Below are 17641 nucleotides of genomic sequence, written 5' to 3' on the forward strand. Positions count from 1 at the left end.
TAAATAAGACTCAGGATATTATTACATGTTGGAAGCAGGACATTCCTTTGTGATGTGGTGTTTGTGTTGGACTGTGACTATGAGAGAAAAAAAAGAAAGAGGAAAAAAAAGAAAGGAAAAAAAAAAAATAAAATAAAAACCGCACGCACACACACTTCTCTCGATGGCACAACTTGGCATGCCTTATTAACTCCATCCTTACCGCAATCAGGGATTCCATTAAGCCCCAAAGCACACATACACACACACAGAGCCAGAAAATTGTGGTTAAACCTTTTGACAAATGCATGCTGCTTTTTTCCCCCAAATCATTCAGCAAAGCTTGTTATGTAATGGAGGAAGTTATGAGGCATCACCCAGGACCTCAGGAACTGCCTACTGGTGTTTCAGTCTTCATTTTAAAGTATTGAAGAAGGATGCATTTTAAAACATAGCTACATACTGTAGCCCCCACCAAACACTCACACACACACACACACACACACACACACACACACACACACACACACACACACACACACACACACAAATTAAAATTTAATTTTTATTCTAACAGCAACACACACAGTAAAAGCTTTAACATGTGTTACAATCGCAGTATTCACACCAATCAGGCCTCACATTATAACATTATGACTGGTGGTGAAGTAAAAAGAAAAAAAAAGAAAAAAAAAAAAAACATTAGGCAGCAAGTGAACATTTTGTCAAGTTGATGTGTTAGAAACAGGGAAAATGGGCAAGCGTAAGGATTTGAGAGAGTCTAAACAATTGCGATGGCTAGATGACAAAAATATGAAAGAAAAAAAAAAAAAACATAACCAAAACATATTCACCTGAATAAATTTACTCCCTAGAGGTATGCAGGTATAAAAGACCAAAAGAAAGACAGGGATTAAGAAAGTGAAAGAATGATAGGACCTGCCTCTTTTGCTAGTGGATATGAACTGCACTTAAGCGTATGTTTAATAATTGGTATGTGTGTAATAATTGTGAAATGTGTGCTTGTTCCATAACTGAGAAACCACACAGGTAGTAGATTTTGCACCTCACATCTCACACACGAAATTTCAGGACACCATTACTGGCAATGAGTATTAGGATTTTTGCTTTCTAGTAACTATTAAAGGAAACACTAATTAGCATGTTAATACAGGGAGTCCCCAACTTATGATGGAGATGCATCCTGATGACCCCATTGTAACTTAGCTTAAAGAATGGTGATCAGTATTGGATAGTTTACTGTAATTGCTAAATAATGTGATGAATTACAGTACAGAATTTAGCAAAACAGAGCAATTTGCAGTACCATAATGTATAATATTTACGGTATATATGTACGTGGCAGCAGGCGCATGGATGAGTGCTGGTTTGCAAGTGCAGGGCGGAGCCGTAAAGGAGAAAGACAGGAGCTAAAATTGTGCTTCGAAACAACAAAAACGTCGAAAAAAAATACGCAATCTTACACTGAGACAACTGAACTCTGTTGACAGCAAGGCATCTCAAGGCTGGAGATGCGTTCCTCCTGGCAGCGTCCCAGATGTCATACCGCATATACAAAGTGGTATCACTTGAAGTGCCAAGACTAGTTTTATAACACACAAACAGATGGCAGCACAAGGCTGAGCACACAGTCACAGGGAGCACCAACCTTCATACATCTGTTTGCCAAAAGACATCGTCCTCAGTATGTCGGGAGCTGTGCAACTGGTGCTTTTCCGACCACGTGCGTGCCCTATCACCAAGTTCTCCTATCCCCCTACTAGCCAATCAGATTGGAGAACTCCACCGTAAATCTTTGCACACCCAGTTTGTGCGTCCCATCAAGGTCACCAAATTGGGATTCTCAGTTCAGGATTCAGGATTTTCCTTTACAGCCTACGAGTACATTTAATTAATTTTGTCTTCACATGAAGCCTGTGTCTGGGGTTGGAGTTGCCAAGCATGATTTGAGACACATTAATGCACTAATGGGTTGGAGATTAAGCTAGATCAATGTCTTGTGTCAGTACAAATAGGTTCAAACTGAGAACACGCATCAATCATAAAAGCAGAATCGATGTCTAGAAGTCCTTAGGCAGTTACAGAAACAGTATGCTGGGAATCGTGACAACACATTTATGGCAAGCGACACGACATTTGACTTTAACAGATTGTATGAACAGAATAATCAGTTTTCGATAAGCGCCTGTCCTCGTTTAGCATAGAGCATTCAAAAGCAATAAAAATAAAAAATAAAAAAAAGAAGCAAAAGAAATTAGCACACTTGGTGGGCATGTGTTTTCAATAATTCCCATGCCTTTAGGTACATTAAGGGTACAGTGTGGATGGTGTTAAATGGCAAAAAAATGACCTGCCTTCAGCAAAAAGCCTGAGATTGTAATTACACATCTTTTCAAGACTGGCAGGGGAGGCAGGTGGAGGCCCAAAAAAAGGCGAGAAAAAGGGGGATGGTTAAAGCACCCTAAAATGCTTGCTAAGAACCATGACATAAACACATAATTGGAGCAATTCAGGAGCAAAACAAGACTGTGAAAGGGAATATCTTTTTCAAGCATGAACCCACACATACACACAAATAGCAGGTTGGCTTTTTATGACAAGAGGGCGTTGGGTTACAACATTCAGTCGTCTTGTTGCATGTGGCTACTGGTGAACCTTTGCTCAGCAGCGTCAACAGCCCTTATTACTGATTACTCCTTCAGCTCTGTCATTACAGCCACACACTGCACACAGTTGTGTGTGTGGGGGGGTGAGAACCTATGATAATGATGTCTGTCGACTTTGGGCTCTGCATGCTGTTATTATAATCATAAGAACGACCCCTGAGCATTTGCTGTGGATGTTTACGGCTCAGTCGTGTTAGCTGTCGACCGAGAGGCTCTGTCTCGTACACAGCGCCGATGACTGGGCACAGTTACGTCTCTAAGAGATCAAAGAACTGATATAAACCATATGGCAGTAAACAAAGTGATTATCAAAGACTATGAGATTTGCCACCGGCGTGGGCGTGTGCAAGTGTGAGCAAGGAACGTTGTTACCTGAACCCTGCAATGTAATACTGCAGACGTTAAAGCTGTTCCAGCTAAAACCTTTAACTGGACATGTTATTTACAAGGTGTACACCCACACTCCAAGTCGGATAATTTATTTATTTGTTTTTTAACCAGATAACCAAACAACCAGTGACCACTTTATTAGAAACACCTGGTCATTCAAGCAATAGGTTCAAGTTAATGATTGTGTTCACAGTGTCGGGGGGGGGGAGCAAAATGACATCAAAATTACTGACCAGCAGATTACGGCTTAGAGGTGTAAGGACTACCTGAAAATCATTCTTGAGAAACTGCAGAACTTATATAAAAGTCACCAATTCCAATATGACTTCATCTGATTTAAACATTTGACTCGTATTGAACGTAGGCGCAAAGATGCAGTAGTCCTCCAAGACACGCGTTAGTGAAGCGCCAAAAACAGTTGATTTTGTGAGGGTTTTATTTAATAAATAAATAAATTAAAAAATTTAAAAAAGTGTAAACACCTAAACCTTGCATTAACCAAAATCAACACAACAGCCTCTTTAACATGCCAAGATGGAAAAAAAAAAAACAAATCGGTCAAAAAAATAATAATTGTATTGTACGGACAAATGAAATTAAACTACATTTTTGATCAAGTAAAACCGAGTATTCTGAGATGACTGCGATTTGATGCACCTCTCAGTCTCATAGAGGGGCAATATTTTCATTCAACTTCAACAAAAGCTGGTTTTCAAAGTGTGGAGTTTATTTGAACTTTTTTTGTGTGAAATTGAGGCCAAAAAAGTCTAAAAAGTGCAGCGGATGCTGGTAAGGTAGTGTTGAGCCTTAACATCTTGAACAGAGGTGCAAAATGTAATCGGTAACATTTTAACATTGCCGATTGAAATATAGTGGAGTGAAAAGTACATCTAGTGAATCAGAAATGTAGTTCAGTAGAGAGTAAAAGCTGCTTACATCTTTGATACGTCGTAAAGTAGCCAAAAAATGACAAGCACAGTAACATAATACATTTGAGCTTTACGCCACTGCCTCTCACGCATTTAAACGTGCGCAAGAAAAGGCAACGCCGCCAAAGATCACAATGTTGCTATGCATAAGAGGAAAGATATGAAGGACAATGCAAAGTGAGTCGTTTGAGTCATGTCCAACAGCAGCTAAATTTCAAGGTCATTAGACATATGCTCCTGGTTAAGGTTTCGTTTCAGCAGCATCACATGCAGACCATTTGCTCCCATTTTCTTTCTCTACTCTTTAATATGACATAAACAACAGTGGGAGTGCAGGACCACAGCCCAGGACTGTCAAACACGTCTTTCACTCCCAGTGAAACGCTTTCATTGCTTACTGTTTAAAATGAGTAGTTGGGCAGAGTTTGCTTGAAATGTTGGCTGTATTTATGTTTTTAAGATGAGATGCAGGATGCATTATATGGGGTGGGTTTATATTACAGACTACTACAACACTGCGAACCTTGCATATACTTTATCAGTGATGACTGAACTACCACATTTTCTGGAACACACCCCCACCGCCCCATGTTTACATTCAGCACTCCGTTTATGTGATCTGAAAATGTTTTTTTTTTCTTGTCTGATAATCACAGGCAGCCTAAAACGCATTTACAAAAAGATCTCTACTGATCTCTGCTAAAATGAGACTCGAGCCCCCTGTTATACAAAATAAACTAATGCGCATGTTTAGGTGAATGCAGATTGGAGGTTATGGATGAGGTGGTTTGTTTGGGGGCAGCTGCTGAGGAGCCGTTACTCCTGCTTTCTAATGAGCCTGAAATGTCTAATAAATCTCTCTAAGTGGAGCTATCGTTTACAGTGAGATAATCTGCCTCTGTCCTCGACTGTCTCGAGTCGAGGGTGTGCGAGTGGGTAAAGAGTTTACAGTGTAATTACAGTGCGATATAAATCACTGCCTGATCAAACAGCCACCTGGGATGACTTCTTCACCTCTCTTCTGTCTAGCCATTTTTTTCTTTCTTCACACAGGGTTTTCTCCAGTTTTTCTTAAAAAAAACATATGACCCTATAATTATTGACCCTACATTATCTTACACTGCCATGATATTCATTAGATATTCATTATTATTAGAGATTAATAACAGACATGCCAACCTTTATGTATTTTAGGTATGTGCTCCAGCATACACTCCATTATTCAAGAAAAAGAAAAACATATTTCTGTTTGATAAAAACATTTGGTGGGCCACTTGACACAAATCTGGAATTACAGACTGGTGTTCTGATCGCTGATATTAACTGGCAATGCCTGGAAGCCCCGCCCACTTCCACACCACTCTCACACATGCACTTGACTACTCTAGAATTAAAACTCTAACGTTAACCAAGTTAATAATTAGGAAGAAATTAAACACTGCCCAAAAAACTAAACAACATATCAAGAGTAAAAATGTCAGCCATGTTCACCTCAAACAACTGATCTTTAAAAGCGTCTACATATATGATAGCACTTGATTTCCACTGTAAACCAGCAGTTTCTGACTACACATACTCTCCTTAGACATCAATCAACATGCTTTTTTGTTTTGAGCAAAATCTCAAGTCTAATTCAGCCTTCTTCTGTCTTTGACCAAAAGCATTATAAGCTTGGAAAAGCCGAGCAACATCTTACTCTACAATTTACTGCAACCCGCCCATTACACAACCATCTAAGCTGCATTATATCAGAGTAATGAGCTATTCAGTAATCTCTGGTCTACCACCAATCTCTTATACCGGTAATTTCCAACCCGTAGACCAGGCCAGCATACCCTCTCGGACAATTTTGAACTCAAAGTCGATGCAGTGAGAAAAAATGCTCACAGGAGCCATTACAAGAAAAATTTCAGATTGAAGCATAGACAGAAGCTTAACTAAATGTTTAAATAGGTGAGGGCTATTCAACTAATGCTATTATTTTGAATAGAAAACCATTTCAGCAAAATAAAGTCCAAGCAGAAAGCATTCAAGTAAATTTTAACTATAAGAAATGACAGCAATAAGTAAACTCTCTTGTATACCTTTCAAATATTTAACCACCTGGATGATCCAGAGAAGGCATGAGAGAAGGTAATGTGGTCAGATAAGACCAAAATAGAACTTTTTGGTATAAACTCCATTTGCCGTGTTTGGAGGAATAAAAGAATGAGTACAATCCCAAGAACACCATCCCAACCGGGAAGCATGGGGGTGGAAACATCATCGGCATTTTATCAAATACTTATTTGACCCACTGTATAGGTCATATAAAAAAGTGGCATAATTGCTAAAGCATACTGCTACTTTTAATTAATAAATTATAACATTAATGTGTATTTGTATCCATGGCAGAAGAAAACTTTTAATTAATGTGAACATATTGGCTGTTGCTTCTCCCTAGGTGTAGTCTCAGGAAAAGCCTAGCAACTAGCTAATTATGCCAACTAGGTTTGTTAATGCAGGAAAGACTGACTAAACCTTTCGGAAATAATTGATGGTTAAGAAACCTTTAGAAACACAGTATTTAATAGAAACTCCACTAATAATAATGGACGCCTTGCAGGAGGTAAGGAGTGGAACTGCCAAGGACATTGTATTTCCTTGGCATACTTCAGCGACAATGGGGAAAAAACAAAAACAAATCGAGCAGTGAATCCTGCCATAAAAACCAAACTATTCAGGTGATGCAAGTCTAAAACTTTGGTCTGTAGAACTACAAAAATAAATAAATAAAGCATGGAAAAGTAATGTGGTTACCTTGACAATGTTTGGAATGTTGACCTACCAATCAGGCTATTCCATTAAAACTGCACCAAAATCATAAAACAGCCGTATCCTTAGCCAGCCAAAACCTCCCCCATAAACCCTGGCAGCTGATAGTCCTTCGGTTCTGCTGCCTCTAAGGAGGCCTGAGAGTGATGCTGTCCAACCAGCCCTTGTTTGATTTTCTGACTCAGAGGAAAGAATAACAAATCAAACGTTGCGTTGACAGAGGATGAACAGAGTAGACGGAAGACTACAGAGGGGAAAAGATGCACCTCGCGATTTATCAGTGGGGATCTAATACAGTGTAACTGTGCCGAAACACAGATGCTGGCACACGAGCACGCACTCACTCATAGGCTGAAGGATGCCAAGTTAAATATAGAAGGCCCCAAGCTTAGACCTGTGCATTGTCCCCTAGTGTCTCCGTACATAAAGCAGAAAGAAGAAAAGCTCTGAATTAAAGTCAAGGGATATTGCCAAAGTGGTTTTCAGCCATGCTCTGGAAGAGCACTTCTCAGCTTTTCTGATTTCCAGTTTGCATTTTTCCAAAAAGGGAAGCAGGATTTAAAAAAACATGAACGAGGCAAAGAAGTCTGGCAGGCTCTGAACAGTAACTGATGGCTAAATAAATGCTTATCTCAGCCACTGACGAGAAGTCCAAGATAGACCTGGGTCCATTATTGATCTGAAATTAAAAAAAAAAAAAAGTCTGATTTGATGTTGTTTCTTGGTAAAAATGGCTCTTGAATGTTTTTCGTATGAAGAAACAAATATGAATCAAACTTTATGCTTATAGACTGATTAAGAGATAAGATGTTACGATCCACATGCCTCCCAGTGCGCGCGCGCACACACAAAACTGCACTACAAATATTCTGCTGTATATCTTGTTATATTTATATTTCAGTACATTTATCTTTTGTTTATTCTTTGTGTAATTTTCAGATTTTCTTATTGCTGCTGGTGTCTGTGAGCTGGCAAATTAATTTTGTTGCAACACTGCAATGACAGTAATCTCTTTATCTCGCTATCTTTATTTCGAAAAGTAAACTGTAGAAATAAACATGCAATGGGGTGATAGATCTCATCTAAAAGATCTCCATTCCAGAGACGGCCAGAACAACGTTTCCTCTGGATGAAACCAAAAACAAAGAGCGTTCCAAGGACATGGGTGTGTCTGAGTGGGTGAACACACAATATGAATTGATCTGAATTAGATTAAATCAATGTGTCCGGATAAGTGCGAGTGTGTATACATATGTTTGTAGGCGTGTAGGGTCAATAGTCAGGGTAAGTACTTTAAGTACCTCGCTTTTGCAGCTTATTTATATCCAAATGCACAGGATGTGGCCTGCCACTGCAGCCACAGTTGGTAACCACACAACGGTCACCACGGGACGACCCAGCTGGGCATTGGGTTGCCAATAGCTATCTTCAAGGCGGGAACCCGGTGCCAAAGCCATGATAGGTTTGGCTAAGTGTTCTCCATGGTGGAGACAAACGGCAGCTTCCTAATGCACACAACAGACACGTTCTTCCTTCTCTTCTTCTGTGTGCTGGGGTGTTTCCCTAATGGATTAAAATTGGATTGCAGTCAGGGATTTGAGCATAGCAGGCCACTTGTTCCAAAGTGAAGATAAGAGGATGAGAACTTATGATGAGAAGTGAGTAATCAAAAAAAAAAAAAAAAAAAAAAGCAGCATTGCCATTGAGAAGAGTCTGAGAAGAGTAATGTCTATTTCAAAAAAATAAAAAAAATAAATAAAAAAGGGGGGGGATTACAATAAAACCTGTAGTGTTTAAGTTTCAAGTTCATTTCTGTAACGCTTTTCACAATGGACGTTTTCTTAAAGCAGCTTTTACAGAATGCAAGAATTACAAAACAAAATTCACTTGAATTTAAATGTGTGTATTGATCCCTGATTAGAAGCCTGAGAAAAACTCTTAGATGGTATGTGGGAAAAACCTTGAGAGGAACCAGACTCAAATAGGGAACCCATCCTCATCTGGGTGACACCAAGAGTGCGATTATAAAATCATTAAAACATTACAAACACCGGAGAGTGAGATATCGTGAGTAGTGGACTGTGTGATTATGAATAATGTCTTTTCTACAGTCTTATACACTTAATTAAAGTTATGGAATCAGGTGATCCTGAGCAACTAATAAATTCCCTCAACATCTGAGATCATCACAGATTCAACACCAAAGCACAAACTCATCCATGCTCAAGCCTTTAAATGTTTAATGATGGAAAAAACAGCATATGTAGAATGTTTTTTAAATAGTGATAGGTTGTTTATCCTTAAAGTGTGTGAGAGAATGTTTAGTCTACTCAGAGTCATGGCAAGTGATTAAAATATAAAACAGTTATACTGTGTGACAACAGGCAGCTGAAAGAGAGAAGTGTAACCTCTATTCTAACCCAATTCAGATCCAAAATGCGGCAGAACAAATCTAATCAATGGACATTATCCCGGCTTTTTAAACTAGCTGGAAGTTTGTCCACAAACCACAATGCTATGCCTCAAATTAAGAAAATGTGTTTAGGCCAAAAGCAGAAATCAGTCAGCACTGGACTAAAACCAGTTCACTTCAGTCAGACAGTAAGGCAGAGGGCGATGAGTCTAATGAAAGCAAACAGAAAGAGACAAAGAGACGATTAAGAGAGCACAAGAGAGTAAAGTGAGTGATTGTGCATGTTGGGGCATGCAGACTGGTACAAAGGCCACCTCTGTATCCCTGATGCCTTTGGGTCATTGGTGACAGGAAGTGGGGAGAACCGAGAAGGGGTTAAATTTAACTGGGAAAAGAAATGAGGGTGTCAAAGAAAATGAGTGCAAGAAAATATGCGAGAGAATAAGAATATAGACAAAATGTGAGCGACGGGGACAGAGAAGACCAAGTAGGCAAAATAGAAAGAAGATTGAAATACAAAGTACGAGACTGATAAAGGGGAAACAGACATTTCATGAGGGAAAGAGAGAAAAAGACAGAGGGAGAGATACATACCCCTCCCTCCCCATACATCCCCACCAGGCTGTGGTACACAAGGAGCAGCCTGTGCTTCAGATGGACAGGAAAGCCAACACCACACACCCCAGAGTGCTTTGCATCAGAGCCTCCATTGTACGTGCCACTTTTCTCAGGACACACTACACCCCATGAGGCAGCACTGATGGATACTCCCTCTTTATACCACTCTCCTGCTGACACTCTCTCGGGTCGGCAGCCTGCCTTTTTAAATTGACATTTCCCTGCTTTATTCGCGTCGACTCTGCTTAAAGTGCAAGCGAATAAAGGCAAAAATAAAAGTCTACAACAGGCTGAATCACCTGATCCTGATGTGAAAACAATGTTCCACAGTATACTGCGAACACACCGTGTAGTTCTCTGTGAGAGGGAGAAGGAAAGAGCGAGACCCTTCAGTGGACCTGATGTAAAAATAACTAAATAAATAAATAAATCAATCAATCATGTCCCATTTTGCATCTAACAGAAACCGTACAGCACCTTGTGAATTCTGGGAAGTGGGTGGCTGGATAGATGTGTGTCACTGAGCTACAGGAATACACGGTGCTTTCCCTCCAAAATTATACAGCCAAAACCACAATCGAGGAGAACATTTTATAGATTTATAACAGGACTTTCAATAAAAGGCAAAATCCACAGAGAACACAGTTTACAACACACTTGCACACATTTCACACACATAATTATGGACACGCTCCACCCCCATCCCCAAGTATTTCTGCAAAGTGCTCCCTGAAGAGCTAGGAGGAAATACAGAAAGAGAGAAAGATAGATAATTGGATTCCAGCTGAGGGTGATAAATAAAGAGAACTGGCGAACGGAGCTTCAAAAGTATGCAAGGGAAATGTTTGTCCCCACTCGGGCACCGTGCAGAGCGGCACTTCTTCCTCTTCTTGCCCTTTCCCTGTCTACACGCGAGCTTGTTTTGACCCACGTGGCGCACACTGCTTCACATTCCTTCCGATAATGAAGACCGAACACATAATGCCATGTTTATGACAGAAGCATCAGTCACCTCATTCGACATTGTGTTCCTTTTTCAGCATCCAGCTCTCGAAGCACAGCTTCTAAACACACATCAAAAGTTATTCCCCGGTCATAACTGGGAACGAGAGAAAAGACAGCAATGTTGTTGATGGAGGGATACTAAACAGGGCGCTGACCCTTGTTGGGACCGAGAGTAAATTGTGCTGTAATTGTACGGAGTGTGGGGGTTAGTTCATGTGTGAGCTCGGATTAACTGCATGACCCAAGTTTAGATTGATTGATTGTGCGACTGGAATATTTAAGGAACATCACAAAGCGAGCCATAATTCTAAAATATATTTTCAAACAATTGCACTGATGAACTGATGTTTGTACCAGATAGATAAATCAGCCCAGGCATTTTGGACAAGGAAATCTTGTGTATTTTTAGCTATTTTTCCTGGTAAGACAATTATGTTCAACAACCAGAGAAAGTAAAACAGCATGTCTTGGGTATCTAGCTATGTTTAAACTTGGTCTCCTTTCATGGTAGAATGAAGCACCTTGATGCTGTATCTATAGATCACATTGACAAATTTCACCATGTGCTGACCTGTTCGCGGCAGACATGATCTAAATGTAGGTAAAACTAATTTTGGTAAGCAGAGTGCAGGGATGACTGTCTCCTTTGGGTTACACGTATACTCGCACGATTTGGTGCGCAGATGTGCTGCAAATTAGGCCAATTATTAGGCAGGAACATCTGACACACCAAATCGTGTGTTCTATGCTATGTCAATCATCTGCTAAGTTCCGTGTGCTTATTCGCTAAACTCTTTTTGCCGACGAGCTCCGCCGCCAATTGGTGCGAAACACAGACAAAACTAAAGCAGCCCAACGTTTAATAACCACCCGACATTGACAGAAGGCCAACCACCAGCTTGATGTGTCCTGGGTTTTAAATTCTTATTCTTTATTCTTAACCTAGTTTTATATATTTCATTGGTGAAATATGATGCTACTTTTGGAAAGAGAATATATTTTTGGAACTGTATTGTTAGCAAACCTTTAACCAGCTGGGGTTTAGGCTACAGGTAGGATCGGGTACCAAATCCTGGTAATAAAGCACACTAATTGGAGAGGCTTGTGTTATTCAGTAAATTTTTTAATTTAAGCGAATATCGAATGAAGTGTATTAATTAACTCAGATTTTATGAGACGAAGTGAAGAAAAGAAAAAGAAAGCAGACAAGCATATAAACAAAAAGATTTTGGCCATCATATATTTCTAAATATTGGCATCGGCCAGAGGAAAAACCCATATCGGTCGACCTCTAAACAGGACTTTTTGCAATTTCACCAAAACTGTCCAAGGAGAGGCTTTTCTGTCCAGCACAGGTGTAAAAAGTAGTTGTGGTAAAACTTTGTCAAGCCGTTCTCTTACTGACCACAGAATTGCCGCTTACTGCCTGTTTTTAACATCTTTCTGTGTCAAGTTGTGTGAAATTCACGGTCAATCAGCAGTCTCTGAAATCCTCAAGCCGGTCCATCTGGCAGCAACATTAATGCCAGAATCAATGTCTCGGAGATCACAAGTGTTCCCCATTTTGATGTGAACATCTGCATAATGGCTGAAATTCTTCATACAAAAAGAGCCATGCTTATTCAGGTTGCTAGTTGAGCATCACATGTTAACTACATGTTTACATCCTGAAGAACTTGAAGACACACACAAACACTGGTGAAATGGAATTGAATGGAATCCTCCCATGACCACTCAATCAGTCACGATTATAAGGGTCTTGCTGTTTCTGCCAGGGGAATCAGGACGTCAGAGTTTAATAAGTCGTGTCACAGAGTGTATGTTTATCCAACGTCCACAGCATGTAGAACATGACTGGAATGCTATCAGCCATCAAAGGGGCCTGCTTGTTTTTTCCTGTTCTGTCAGCTGTCTCGAGCAGACTTCTGTGGGAGTCAGACTTGTGCAGCATAGCTTACATATCTCAAAATGAATTTTCCCACAACATAATTCACTCGGTCTTAACTTAAGCAACACACAATTCTCCCTCAGATGTCCTTCTTGGAACACAAAATATGAAGAAAGTATTGGGACACCTGACTTTTCCAGCCTTTGTGTTTTTTTTGCCCAAACTGTTACCACAAAGTTGGTTGCGGTAGCATTACATTTTACCTTCACTTAAACCAAGAGACCCAAAGCATGATCATATGGTTTACATGGGCTGGAGTGGAAGATCTCCTGCTATAGAACGCTGACCTCAACCCTATTGAACACCTTTGGGATGAAATGGAACGTTGACTGCACCCCAGGAACTTTTCACTTTACTTACATCAGAACCTGGCTTTATTTACACCCTTGTGGGTGAAAGAACACACATCTCCACTTACAGACACCAAAATCGAGTGAAACATCTTACCAAAAGAGTGGAGGCTATTATAACAGCAATAAATGTAAAACGAGAATCTTATGATCATGGTGTGCACAAACTTCTACCCATATAGAGTATGTTCTCTTTACTTGGATGTAGAATCTACCAGCACATCATGTACTAGGAGTTAATCAGCCTTTCTACTGATGAATGAAATAGTTTGCATGTTAATATTCACCAAGGCCAAAAAGCAGGTAAAATTGTTTCCCCATTGTATAATTGCCTGCTTTCTTAAAATAATCATTTGATTTAACAATTTCCAGCTTTCCACTTTCATGAAATGACCTTTCCCCAAAGTTTATAGATGTACCCCCCTGTGGGGCAGAGTACATAATAAACAGATGGAGTTTGTATTTTTGTTTTCTCAACATTCCTGGTTTCCAAAGACCTGGCAACAATGAGGAGATGTCACAGCAAAGGTTATTTATGAACACCATTAAAAAAACCTAAATCCCATGAGGTCATATGAAAATAAAGATCACAGGAGTATTACATTCGGTAACATGATTAAACATCTGGACTAATATCTCTCTCTATATCTATATATTTATATCTATATTTTTTTGGTCATAGTTGCAGATACAGTAGGCAATTGGGCTCAGTAGGTCTTTGGTGAAGTGGTCAACAAGTCAGCAGATTTTTTCTTTTTCTTATGTGTTTCTTACTTACTTTTCTGTTTTTCTCTCTTTACCCCTTCCATGTTCTAACTTTTCCTTTATTTCTTTCTTCTACATGTTTCTCAGTGTTTTTCTTTCTTTCTTTCATTTGGGTTTCTTTCTCAGTATTTAGCTTTTCCTGTCTGTCTGTCTGTCTGTCTGTCTGTCTGTCTGTCTGTCTGTCTGTCTGTCTGTCTGTCTGTCTGTCTGTCTGTCTGTCTTTCTTTTACTTGTTCTTTCCTTTTTCTGTCTTTCTTTTTCTTTCTTTGTGTCTTTCTGACAGAAAGAGAATTGAGAAAACACTTGCTATCAACTTTCACAAAACAAAACTTAAATCAATGCTTTAACTAAAACATAAGTACTACTAATATGCTAATGTTCTACATACACAGATGGATTACATGCGTTAAGTATGTGTAGATGGTGTATGGGTGTTAATATTCCTACCTGAGAAAGTGGTCTGGACAGTCTGTGACTGGTGATTTTCTCATCAGGAGTCCAGGATTGGAAGACTGGGCTAAAAAAAACAACAGAATATTCAAATTATGTAATTGTTTTAAACATATTGTTCAACACAAATCCTCTTAAAGAAAAAAGAAGATTAAGTAAAACACTGGATTAATTTTTGGCACAACAACTAAAAAAAAAAGATAAGGAAAAAAGTCCCTTCAGACAGATCTGCAATATGTCTTGGATCATTTCGTTCAAGTCATAAATGTTGAGGGGTATCAGCTTTTAGAGACTGGAATGGAGCTCATAACATTATAACAGTCCTATAACAGCCAGTGAAATCTGGAGGTAGGAATCAGTGTGAAATCACTGAGGTAAAGATGTTGGGAGAGGTGCCATAGACTTTTCTGCTATTTTTCAGCTCAGGCTGTTCCAGCTCCATCTGCAGGAACTGAACTATCCGAACTACCCATATCATATTACATTAGCACTAATCACTCAGTAAATCTCATCAAACATGTCCCACCCTTAAAATACAAAATTTTTTAAATATGTGTCTAGAAACTATATACTAATATTCGGATATAAAAGGAAGCACCATGTGTTTGATTGGAGAGGAAGTCAAAACTTTGAAATGACAATGCAAACAGACTAACTGAAACATTGCTGCTTGAATTGTAGTGTAGCGTGAGCAGATTTTAAATTCGGCATGATTAATAAAAACGATTCCGAGTTAAGTCTTCGATCATTCATACAATTCAGAATACTAGCAAATATTTCTGAATGCAAACAGAGAACACCTGATAGATGGCTTTATTGCATCCTTTTCTTACTGGATATTAATACCCAATCAATAAAATATGCAATTTTGCATTGCATCCATACGCAAATATGCAAACGGATGCAATTTTAACATTGAAAATTAAGAATAAGTAAACGTATCTTGGGCAAATGTCAGGACACGGGCACCAAGTAAAAATCATTAGGGGGTCTTTTCAAATTGAGGGGCATGATGAGTGGGTGCGAGTGTGCAGATTAGTGCCATATGCAATCTCATTTATCTCAATTAATGTCAATAATCTTGCACCATCATTTGGTACCCACAGAGGGAACCCGACTGTGCAGCAACATGTTCTCACGGCTGCTTCCGCTGCTGGATTCTCATTCACTAATGGCATCATCATCTTGACATATGCTAGCTACTCCAAGGGGAGCGGCGAGGTGGTAGTGGTGGAGGTGGTGGTGGGGGTGCTATATTGTTTGGTGGATTTTGAGGGCGTAGGAAAAAATAAAATAAAACCAAGAGTAATATTTAAAATGCTGGATCATGCACTAATAAATTTGCACCAAGGAGTTGATGGAATACATTTTACAGCTGAAAGAGTCCGTGGCTGCAAAAGGTTTCATAAATATTCCACAAAATTTTACTTTAGAACTAAAAACCTAGTCTGCTGTAGGTTTAACAATAAGTGCATTGCTGCTTTAAGTAGAATTTCCACTTCGCTACAGCTTTAATCACTGTGTTTAATATAATTGACCTCTCAACATCTCTTCTTAACAGTGTATGAAAATGAACTTCTGGAAAAATCAGCTCTAATCAAGAGAACAGGCTCTATGTGTCTAGAAGCCTATTTTCTTAACTAAGCGTGCTCTGTTATTGAAACAAGCGTTTTGTTTATGCAGCTCAAAACTCATTGTGGTAATTACAGTTATGAAGCATTAATCATAGATATATAATCGGCAACATTGACAAAGGAACGCGTGGCTGTGTTCCAGATTCCTGGAATATTCATCATGCTGGGGAGAAACTCAGAAAAAGCAGAAAATAAGGGAATAAGGGATGTTAAATAGCAGGGAGGAAAAAGATGGGTGACTTTGGAGGAGAATACTGACATTTTAATTTCTGGATCAAGTTTTATATCAATTCCCTTTACTGAATCAAGCAGAAACGTAGCAGCCTCCTGATACGAATGACCAAAATATCTATCTAATTATCAGTGCAAGTGTATAATAGTATCAATAGTGGCAGTGTGCTGCATTTCTACCTCTTCGTAGTGGGTGTGATTCGGCCCCATTTGCGGTCAGGGCTGGAGGGTGACTCTGGAGAGTATGGGACTGAAGAGAAGGATGTAGGACTGGAGACGGAGTACTCTCTGTAGTTCTGGTTTTCATCTCTTACTTGCAGGGTTTCCTACAAAAAAGGGAAAACCGTATCACCAATAGACGTAGGAGTCTCAAAACCACTCATGAATCGACTGGAAATGATTCATGATGCATTTATATTTTGGATTTGCTTAGACTTCAGTATAACTTTTACTTCTTACTTCTCAAAAGCGGGTGAACATTAGAGCGAATGTATTCAGAGTGCTCAACATTCCTTCCCTGCTGCTCACCATCCTCATTCTGTTACCACAGGGAGCAACACCTGCTGATGATTTACGACATGATCGTCTTTCTTTTATTCTCAGGTTCTTTGGAAATAAAGTTGACGATACGCACAGACCTATATATATATATATATATATATATATATATATATATATATATATATATATATATATAAAAAGTTAATCTCGTATTACTACTTTTGGTTTGAGCTCATTCTGACAGTCTATAAGTCACAGCTCAACATGTAGTGGTCTATCCATCTTGCTTATCTTGCTTCCTTAACGGGAAACAGACCTTATTTTGTATTCTACAAAGCTGCTTCTATCTCAGCCCTTTCATAAAGGCAGAGAATGAAAATAAGAATAAATTACAGACGGAATTTAGTCAGTGATGTTTTTTACGATCTAAATCTATCACCAGTACAGACTTTACCATTAAATGAATGAAATTAAATACACCTATTTAGGTGTTTGGTTTAGGTGTACAGGTACTGTAGGGTGGCTTTTAGGACAAATCCTAGGACTATGTTCTTCTGCTTTGGGTCGACGCTTATCCACAAATAACACAACAGGCTGTCTGAACCCTGCACTTTAGGCTCTTGATCGCCAAACCAGCAATTTCTAAATAGCTTTAACACAAGGATGCAATCCGAGACAGACGTTTCAATAAAATGGATTGTGGCTTGGAGCTGCAAGACTTCAAAAAAATGTTTTGTGTGTTAGTTTTTTTAAATTGAGAGTTTATTTTAGCTGTTGAAAGAGATTTTTGTCAAATTCACAAAAGGGTGGACCTCCCTGGACACTGACCTGGAAACGCCCCACCAGTTGCTCTGTGGAACTGATTCCGTTAGTTTGACCTGGACTCGAAGGCGGAGGCCTGTGGAGAGAAAGGTTATGACAAAATTT

General features: G+C 39.3%; 1 protein-coding gene across 1 annotated transcript in view; it reads right to left on the minus strand.

The window, feature by feature from the left end:
- Window positions 1-17641, minus strand: part of pdlim2 (PDZ and LIM domain 2 (mystique)) — a 56973-nt gene that overhangs the window by 14912 nt on the left and 24420 nt on the right. The window contains exons 4-6 of the mRNA XM_046871613.1: window positions 17543-17612; window positions 16394-16539; window positions 14346-14415 (exon numbers count right to left, since the gene is read on the minus strand). Coding sequence (XP_046727569.1) covers window positions 14346-14415; window positions 16394-16539; window positions 17543-17612 — 286 coding nt within the window. The remainder of the gene's footprint in view (window positions 1-14345; window positions 14416-16393; window positions 16540-17542; window positions 17613-17641) is intronic.

This window comes from Silurus meridionalis, chromosome 17 (assembly GCF_014805685.1).
Source record: "Silurus meridionalis isolate SWU-2019-XX chromosome 17, ASM1480568v1, whole genome shotgun sequence".
Taxonomy (NCBI): domain Eukaryota; kingdom Metazoa; phylum Chordata; class Actinopteri; order Siluriformes; family Siluridae; genus Silurus; species Silurus meridionalis.